The 10473-nt window shown below is 36.4% G+C and overlaps 1 protein-coding gene across 3 annotated transcripts in view; it reads left to right on the forward strand.

Moving 5' to 3' along the window:
• The first annotated feature begins 1051 nt into the window (after positions 1-1051).
• The window catches only part of LOC106475842 (ubiquitin-conjugating enzyme E2-22 kDa-like), a 43099-nt gene continuing 33677 nt past the window's right edge, over positions 1052-10473 (forward strand). For 2 of the 3 annotated variants that reach the window (XM_013936534.2, XM_013936526.2), the window contains exons 1-2: positions 1052-1228; positions 3175-3327. In XM_013936534.2, the coding sequence (XP_013791988.1) occupies positions 1166-1228; positions 3175-3327 (216 nt within the window). In that variant the 5' untranslated portion in view covers positions 1052-1165. Of the gene's footprint in view, positions 1229-1266; positions 1552-3174; positions 3328-10473 lie in introns of those variants that run through there. The other variant, XM_022380974.1, reaches the window with a different exon arrangement.

Genomic DNA, 10473 nt, shown 5'->3' on the forward strand with positions numbered 1-10473 from the left:
ACCAGCTTTAGTGATATAAGATTGTACAATATTTTTCATATATTTAGTTTGCAAGTACTTTTAACATAAACACGTAGTCCAAAAGGTCATTGGGATTTTCTTGTTCTATTTGTTTTGTTTCTTCGTTCTTTACTGTAGGTAATGTCTATTCTGCCTGAGAAGAAATTGAATAGCATATAGCATCTGGACTGAAAGGATTAGCAACTGTTATATCTTTGTTGGCTGCATTTACAATGCTTCAGTTGACGAATGCTTGAGAGAATAAAGGTCACAAGGTGATATTGTCGATTGGACAAACATTGCTGTAGGAAGACATTTTGGAGTGGTCAGGCCATTGCCACACTGGAGTCTGGGGGCATCCGCCAGAAAAGTTTTGAAAAAATTAAAGCTATGATATTGAATCTTGAGCCATTTTAACTACAAATATTGCATACACACAACATAATGTATTGAATTAAAAGAAGCAAGTTTTAATACATAAGTTGTAGCTATGCATGCCATGAAAAAGTGGTCAGGCCATGGCCTGACCGTTTCCTACGTACAGTCTTGACAAAGAAACCGAATTTATCTGTCGATCTATTTACTATTCCAGTAAAGGTGATCGTCCACTTGTTTACGAAGGCACGCACACTGTTTGTGTTTTTTCTGTGGTTGAAATAAAGATTGTTTTCACCGTGCAAAAAATGTGTGCAATCTATTTATTTCTAATGCAGCATAAAATTAAGTCAAGTTGTCAAACACAGATTATTTCTTGATCGAATCTGCTGTTCATAGCGGGTCTAACTATCTGATACTTTAAAATATTACACAACGAATGATTCTTTATACTTCCAAATTTAAAACTGTATTTAAATTAACCACTGGATATTATCTGCTCAATAACCTGTTTTATTTACTCAGATATTTTTCTTTCTCAGAAATATTTATAATATATTGTATTATGTATGTAAATAACACGTTTATCGTGACATTTTTGTGAATTCATTTAATGTTTTTCGGCGAATATTACTTCGTTTAAAAATTATACTCTTTTGCAACACTAGAGGGTGATTGATGTATAGTAGGCGAAGGTAGCGAATGTAAATTGTAAAAGTCACATAGTAATAGGACATAATTTATTCTTTTGAACGGTCGATGTTAGTCGTTATTTATCAAAAAAGAAGTAATGGCAAATATAGCAGTGCAGCGAATTAAACGTGAATTTAAGGAGGTTGTTAGAAGTGAAGAGGTGAGATTTTGCCTCCTTTAGGCTAAGATAGTAAGAACTAACAGTGACACTAACAATTTGAACTTGAAGCGAGCAACATATAACGAAGCAACGGTGACCATATAATATATTAACAATGACAATACTGATAATACAGTGGCGCAACAAGGGGCATGCTTGATTCGCCTGTCCAGAACATGTCATGAATGTTCGTTTTACTGTGTGTGAACCGGAACAGGAAGCTAGCATTTCCAATATGGCGATGAATGTATTAGAACTCCCTACCCCCCGTTTTATTATATTCGATGATGATGCTGAACAAAGTGATGATGAAACAATCCAAGGTTTATTTCAAGGAATTTCCCTTGTTTTGCTAAGTGATTAGAATAATTATTAATTATGCAATCGTTGTTGTAGACAAAAGGGGAAATTTGTTTGGAAAACATATTTGGCATTGTTACAAAATATTTTATATTTAAGTATATACTGCATTGATAAACTTGCTTTGCCATTTTGATGACATCACTCATCCCTTTACAACACTTTCACCTTAAGAACAATTGAAAGAAATCCAGAACACTATTTGAGTCACATCATTGCTGTGCAGAAAGTTCTACACTTCTGTGACAATGAATTGAGCATGCCCTAGGTTTACTTGAGGGTGTGGGGTTCAAAATCAGATGGTGAAATCTGTCTGTCTTCAGAGCATGCATAATAATGGTGTTTAGACAAAGAAGAGATTTGACAGGTCATATTGAAATAAATATTACAAGAAATTGGGAAAAACCTCATCACCTCCAGTTTTTCAAAGACAGGTTAACATCAAATTTTTATTTTAATAGAATTTGACAATGAAAAGTTGAAACTTAAGATCATTATTTGAGAATATACTGTGTGCCATAATAATCAAATAGAAAGATAAAAGGAGGGGAAGAATCCAGGCAACCAGGATATATATATATAATTAATAAAACAAAAGTTCAAAATGGTTGGGTTTGTTTCATGTGAATGTTACTTAAGTTTTACAGCATTATGGGAAAAAGGCAAATGATATCCATTGGAGCAGTAAAATCTGCTATTGAACTATTCAGACATCAGCAAGATTTTTGTAATAAACAAAACTGAAAGTAAAAGAGTAATTAAAAAAATCATTCAACTCAAAATATAGTTTAACAGAAGTCTTTTGTTACTCTGTTTTGTTGTTTACCCTAAGCCTAAAAACCATAATACAAAATGACAATTTGAGTTGTGTGGCTATAAATTGATAAATTTCTGATTACATATTGCATGGAAACTAGTCATGCAACACAGATTCTGTGGCAGACTTTTACTATGTCAAGCAACTGAAATACATTGAATAGAAATAGGTTTGTACTCCAATACAAATACTTATTAAAATATAAACATTGAAATATCTTTTCTTGTTTATATTTATTGTGAGTATTATATAATTGATACTTGAAACCATCAGTACATGGTGAAACTCCATAATTACAGAATTGAGGAAAAACAAGATAATTGTACATTTCACAAATACATCGTTTATTACGACCATGGTTTTGCCAGTAAAGGCATCATCGGGTACAGACTTAAATGTTTCGTAGCATATATGTATATGTTTAAACTTGTAGGAAACTGGTATTTAAAACTAACCTAAGTAAATTTTCTCTTGCAGTTTTACATTTCATAATTGACTTGAAGACTGCTGTTTCATATTATATTATTTTCTTTTTTAAGTCACCTATAACTTTTTTAATTGTATGATTTGCATCTATATATCCTCAATCTTCATTTTATCATTTGTTTTTAGTGTTGACTTTTAGTGCATCCCTTCCTTCAGTATTGTTAAGTAGAACATAGCAAGTGATAATTCTTATAAAAGTTAAAAATGTATGCTTATTGCTGTATTATTTGGTTGTCTCATGTGTAATTTCTTTTCTCTGTGCAAAGAATATTTTATTTCTTAGGTAGCAAAATGTGCCATCAAAGTGGAACTGGTTAATGATAATTACACAGAACTCAAAGGAGAAATTTCTGGGCCACCTGATACACCATATGAAGGAGGAAATTTTGTTTTGGAGATAAAGGTCCCTGAAACTTATCCATTTAACCCTCCAAAGGTTTGATTTTTATTTTGATAACCTTTATAGGTTAAAATTAGCTTATTCTCTTTATTTATTAATTGCAATGTGTATTAATATAAGTTTGCTACTCGTTATAACATAGGAAATTTTGAAATATAATTTCCTCGAAAGGTAGCCTGGAGGGTCACCTGTTTTAACCACTTGCACCACTATACAGCAATATGTTGTCTGTCAGTCAGTCAGTCAGTCAGTAGACACTAAAATGATGTCACACAAGGGATGCTTAACATTGCAATTTGTACTTTCGTGACATCAGTAAAATGTGCACATGCCATGAATTATGAGAAGAATTAAGCTACAATACAGCATGACATATGAACTTAAGAAATAAAAATATTTGTTACGCCTAATTTTGGTTTTATTTACTCTTGAAACAGAACACTTTTGGGGATCCTGTGCAAGTACATGTAGTATTAGTAATTTTTATTCTTTTTTTTAGAAATGTGTTATTACTTACAAAATATTATGCTTGTTGATTGTTGAATGTATATAAAACAAATGAATTCATTAATGTTAGTGTGCCTAATCTGAAATTTGTTTTAATAAAAACAAAGAAAGATGTTCAGTGGTCATTCTAGGCCTGGAAGATTTAAGCCGGTCCCTTAGAGGCTTATGTGGTATGGGGAGGGGAGGAGGCTGAGGTTTCCTACTCTAATGGAGATGACATTTAAAAATTTTAAATAAATATTTTTTTTCCTAATACATTTCTAGCAATCAGCTTATTCACTCTATTTCAGTTTTGCCTTTGTTAGCATTATAAAATTATATTTTTTTCTTAAATTAAATAATATTACTAATTATATGTGGGCTGATAGTGATGTTTGCTAATTGTCTAATCATATGTGCACAGGGTCAGTCCAATGGACTGACTTTCTAACCACCCCAAAAAAATACTTAATAAATCTAAATTACTTCCTAAACAGCCTCAGGCTCGTAACACAGTTTGCCTTTGTTTTCATTTAATTTTATAGTTTTGTTGCTCGTTGAACCATGTTAATTACTAAAAATAGCGATAGATTACCCAGCAGAGTGCAGAGAGTTTAGGGTAAACAAATTTTAGGTTACACAGCATAACATCTTCCTAACTACCAATATTCCTTATGCGTTCCTCAAGATGAAAAAAAATAATTATTTAAGTTTTTTTTTTTTTGTCTAATCTAATAAATTTTGAATTTTTACGTTTTATTTCTTTGGTTAAAAAATATACATCAATAAATGATAGATGTACATGAATATAAGAAATTTAGTGCTTCAGGATTGAGGCATTCAGAAGGTGGTCTTCATTACCCTTAAATTTTTTCAGTATGTTGGTTGTCCAAAAAATAATTCATATAGCTTTCAAATATGCATTTTAAAATAGGAACAATAATTGAAACAGTAAAACGAAATGCCCAAAACTCATAATTTGTTTGACTTTCTAACTGACCTATAAAAATGTTTGAAAAATTTATTCCAAGACAATATCACCACATATCTGCACATAGTTAAGCTATCTTCCCCACACATCTGCCTTAGAGGATTGCATTGTACTAGCCTTCAATGAACTCCCTCCTAATCTCATGAGATTTTTCCAGAATTGCAATACTGCATAACGATGTCATTATGCAGCAAAAGCCCTCCATCTAATAGGAGGGCGACACACCTCCTAGTGCTCTAACTCTCTCTATGCATTTGCACTCATGAATCTTCATTGTTTTCATCAACACTGAACACATCAGACATGTTTTTTTGCTAGGTGTAAGAAACTTAATTTCCTTCTTTTTTTCTACAAACTGTGAACTCACAAGTTCATGTAATATTTTCTACTACTTGTGTGAATTTCCCCACACAATTTATGCATCAACTATGGCTTCTGAAGGCATGTTGACTGAGGATGAGGTGATGGATATTGTGCATAGGGTAGTGGATTTCCTTGTATATCCAAGACCTTCAGGTCTAATCCCTTCTTCAGGTATTCCTTCCCCTCATTTTAAGGGGGAGAATGAGGAGAACAAATTTGATCACTTCCTTCCTCATCCTTTTTAGGCTTTGGAAAACTTCTTTCCCTGTTGAAGAAAACCCTCAAACTTCTTGGCATTATCAGGACTTAATATCACAAGTATGTGCCATTCTTTTTCTTTCTGCTGTGTCATATAACTTCTAATTCCCTCCTTATAATCCTGACCCTAACATCTGTTTTCTTTTACCTCCTCCTGCTCCTCACATTGACATTCATGCTGATTTCTTCCTTGACCAATTACATTCCCATAACCTCAGGCAACACCCTCGTCATCAGTTTGATTCTTAAATCCTGGCTTACACTCATTATGAATTCCCCCTTTTTTAATTCGCAAAATTTGGAATCTCTCTCACCTCTTTGAAGGGCATAGGTTTTGCCCTCCAGAGTCCAATACTCCTGTCTTTGCCTGATCCTTCTTACCATGCTTCTTTAGCTTTCCTCTCTACACCTCAAGTCTGAGGAACTATACTATGCCCCAGATGATTTTTCATCCAATTCTTGTTCCATTCTCTTCTCCATTATGGTCCGTTCCACTTCTTTTGCCCTTTCCTTGCTTACTTGGTTCATTGTTGAGTAGAGATACTCTCCTCTCCCAGATTTGACTTTCTTCTTCCTTTCTATGAGATCTTTGCCCAGCCCTTTTTCTTTGACCTGAATTTTTTTGGGTCTTCCTGATTCTATTAAATCACAGGTAGAGGCTACCTGTCATCAGTCCTTGCTTTTGCCCTTAATTTTTGGACTGTCCCAAACCCAACCCTCCATCTCTGTATCTCAACGTAATCCCTCTGTTTCCTGTCTTTCAATTCCCATTTTTTGGCATTCCTTCTCTACCTGTCCAACTTCTATTTGTCAGACTTGTCAAGCTCATCAGTAACTACCAAGTTGAGTCAGGGCCTGTGTGGTGGGGGGGGGGGGCAGCTGTTGTATTTGTGCACCTTTGATCACACTTTTCCATAGATAGATGGGCTACTCTAGTTATTACCCATGGATTCCCTCTAAAACTTTCTTCCCCTCCCTCTCTCAGCTCTCATCCTGTTTACTTTCCTCCTTCATCTGATCACATCTCTCTACAACAGCTCAAAGAGGTGGTGTTTGTTAACACTACTAAATCTTTCCTCATTCCCACACAATTTTTTTGTTCACTGGGGAGTGTTTTTCAACTCCTGTCCCAGCCATGTTCAACCTTCTCTCATCCACCTGTGGGCTATGGAACTACTAGCCACCAGAATTCATGCCTCTCCTGCTCATACTGTGCAAGAGGTTTTATTTTATTTTTTTGGTGACCATGGCTTCATTGGAACCACTTATCCTTTTGGGTCATGCACCTTCTCCAATGATCCTTGCACGACCAGTGGAACCACTCACAGGAATATTTGATCTCAATGGTTCATCTGTTCCCTTCTGTTCTTGATGATCTGTCTTGATGACTAGACCTATCCAATACCACCATTACCTCCATCCATACTGGACCTGTACCTCTTCATGGATGCTTCCCTCTCTGGTTGGAAAGCATCTCCAAATAATAATTTCACATTGGGCACATGTATCCAGTACAAATCCTCTCTTAATTTCAATGCACTCACACTTTTGGCAGTCCATTGGGCATGCTCCTGTTTCTTACCCCTCCTTGTGGATCATTTCATTATAGTCCATTCCAACAACTCCACAACTGATTCCTATATCAACTGCTAAAGGGGTACCCAATCCAGAACCTTTTGCTTACAAACTCTTGACCTTTATTAACCTTGGTTTCCTCTTTTATGCTACCTGACAACCTGACCCCCTCTTCCTCTGCCATCATACCCTCTCTTTTGCTTCAACCTCACATCACTCTTCCATCAAGGGATCTTGTCCCTCTTACTTCACATGTGGGTTTTATCCAAAACTGGACACTCCAATCATGTAATCTGTTTCATTTCTCATTCCTATCTTCTTTCCACTCTGTCTGTTTACCAGCATAAGTGGCATGTCTTTTGAGATTGGTCCATTCGTTGTCACCTTCCACCCGACTGTCCTACTGTCAGCCATCTCTCCTCTTTCTTTGCCTGGCTGTTGGATTGTCGATTAGTTGTCTCCAACATTATCAGTTATCTTGTGGCCTTGTCAACAACATTTCACCTTTCTTGATACCTCAGTTCTCATCACCTTGTTCCATTCCTTTCTTCTCCATAGATCTCCTCTCCTTGCTTCCATGTGTGACTGAGACCTCAGTGTCATTTTGTTTAGTCATACCCATGAATCTTTCGAGCCATTGGCAAACTGCCACCTTATACCACCCTTCTCTCAAGACTTATTTCCTCTTCTCACCTATGGCCACTGTCATTCAGATATTTATGCTATCAATTCTTCCCCTACCCTCTTCCATCACTCATATATTCTTTCTTATCCTGACTGGTTCTTTTTCCCTAAAACTTTGGCTGATCAGGAATGTGACTCTCTTTCTGTCCTATTTCACTGCCTTTTATTTCTCACCTCTACAATTGACAAATCATTTTGCCCTGTTTGTGCCATTTGTTGCTACTTGTTTTGTACCTCACGCTTTATAGATTCTTGTAACTGACTCTTCATTCCCTAGGATTCCTCTTCCTACAAAGACATTTCTCCTTCTTCTCTTACAGATTGAATTCAACTAATGCTGTGTTTAGTCTTTATTGGGGATTGGTGTTCCCAAAATTTTCCATATTTCATCCCATCAGATTCATCACCTCATTCATTCCCTCACATTTCATTTCCAGTGGCTGCTGGACAAGATCATTCAGGCAGGCATGTGGATTACTACTCTCACCTTCATCACCCACTATCTTTACCATCTGGCTTTCTCATCTCCTGCATGTTACTGCCTACCTCATTCACTATTCTACAATCTACCCACTGTCTTTAGACTAGTAAGTACCTTTCCCTTTTCTTTATTACAGCATTTGCTTATAGGATCCATCAGGTGTCTGGTGGTGCTTCCCAGGTATACTTATTTCCCAAAATCTGCATCAAGCCAGGATAACAGAAAGCACTCGTACTATCTGCCCTGGCTCAATATATGCCTACTGTGAGATGAGGTGTTCCACAAGACCATTTGAGATACACTCGTGGTATATTTGACTGTTGTGCAATCCAAACCGTACATATTCCATGGACTATCATGGTAAAAGCCAGCATCAGGGGGTGTTCCGCCAACTTCCCTGGCTCACACTTGTTGGCATTTTAAATATAGGTTATGTAGCCAGCTGTTGCACTGTCTCAATTTCATAACATTTTACACATTAAGTAGCTAACCAAATCACATTCTTCCAAACTGACAAAATGATAATTTCCCATTAACATTACTTTATTACCAGTCTTATTTTCTGTCCCCTTTTTTTAACTTTTTACCATTTCCATAACCATTTTAACTTTTGATTTGATTGAAAGATTCTGGAAAGAAAAACTGCCTTTTTTAGCCAAGAAACAACTGTGTTGTGAATGAATGCTCCTTTTAAAATCATGAATAAACAGTTTAATATAAATGTCACAATAGATAAATTCACTATTGTATTTTGTTGTTGAGAAACAAAGTTCCGAAACAGTACTACCTCCTCTCACCCAAAGCTATCTTGACCTTGCCTTGCCCTCTAAGCATTGCCAAAATTTTTCAACAGTGCACCAGTCTTTTATACCCCTTCATTTTTGTGCCATTGCAACATGTGATGATCATGTGACTGCCATCCACCAATAATACTGTGCCACCTATACCTGTGTATATGTCCATATCTGTTTTTTTCCTTATCACTAGATCATATATAAAAGACCATCACTCAATGACTTCATGAGTAAAGCAGATGGGAATTTTTGACCATCCCTAGTGACCTATGATTCTTACAATCGGGGTCTTTCTGCTTTTCAAAATAGAGAATTGCAGAAACCCATTGCACTTTCTCCAGTGTGTCATTCCTCCAGACTCCCCAACGCAAATTCCCCCCTCCCCTTTTTGCTAGTGGAGTACGGGAGTCCTTGCAACTTCTAGTTCCAAGTCATTGGAGTGGTGGACTATGGAAGTTTCCTCTGTACGATAAAACAAACTTCATAGTCTTCTGTACCCACTCTATGAGAAGAGGACTATAATATTTCATATTATACAATATCATAGTATGCTCACTTCAAGGTGATTCTCCAGGATGTTTTCTGCCAGCTGGACTGCACTTGCTATACTCAATAAAACACGAGGTGCTTCCCCTTGATTTTTATTACTTGGGCAGACCACACTTGGCCTATTTGTCTACATTTACAGTTCTTTAGCCATAGCTGCGTATTCTTATGTCTGATTCCAGGCACCTTCTTCAAATCTGACTATGATTGTGTCATATACTCACTCTTGTTACATATGTGGACATCTTATGTACTATCTGTTGTCCATGGGCAGAATCTGTATTACATAACATGGTGCCTGTCATCAAGTTCTGCCCTATGGGCCTTACTTTGTTCATTACTGGGGGAAGAGCACACCTGTTACAGAAGTAATGCTGTACCCCACAGGTGTGCCTCCTTTTATAATTGTAGCACACCTGTTCTTTCACAGCAGTTGTTCTCCACTTATTTGATTACTTTTATGCCTTCACAGGCCCCTCCACCTTTGCAATGTGGGATTCTAGCTTTGGGTGAGCGGGAGGTAGTACTGTTTTGGAAGTTAACATTTGCTAGCACTGAAAATGTATTTCTGATGTGTACTTACCTCCTATCACCCACTTCTTGCCACTGATTTGCTTGTGTTTCTGGCTTGTATCTACCAATTCTCAAAAGTGAGGATTGTGCTGCAATGGTAGAGAGAGCTACCTGCACTAGTGTAGGTGGTGCAGTATGATTGGTGGAAGGTAGTCACATGATCTATACATGTTGCTACAATGGCAAAAAAAATGAAGGGGTTTAAAAAACCATTGCACTGTTGAAAAATTTTAGCAATGCTTAGAGGGCAAATCAGGTCGAGATAGCTTTGGGTGAAAAGGGGTAAGTAGCTATTGGAAATACATTTTCAGTGCTAGAAAATGTTAACTTTGGATGTTTTGTAGATATGGTGTTTCAAAAGTGACTGATACAGTTTATGTTCACCAATACCCCCAAAACAACAAAACTATCTGTGCTATATATATATATAG

This window comes from Limulus polyphemus, unplaced genomic scaffold (assembly GCF_000517525.1).
Source record: "Limulus polyphemus unplaced genomic scaffold, Limulus_polyphemus-2.1.2 Scaffold150, whole genome shotgun sequence".
Taxonomy (NCBI): domain Eukaryota; kingdom Metazoa; phylum Arthropoda; class Merostomata; order Xiphosura; family Limulidae; genus Limulus; species Limulus polyphemus.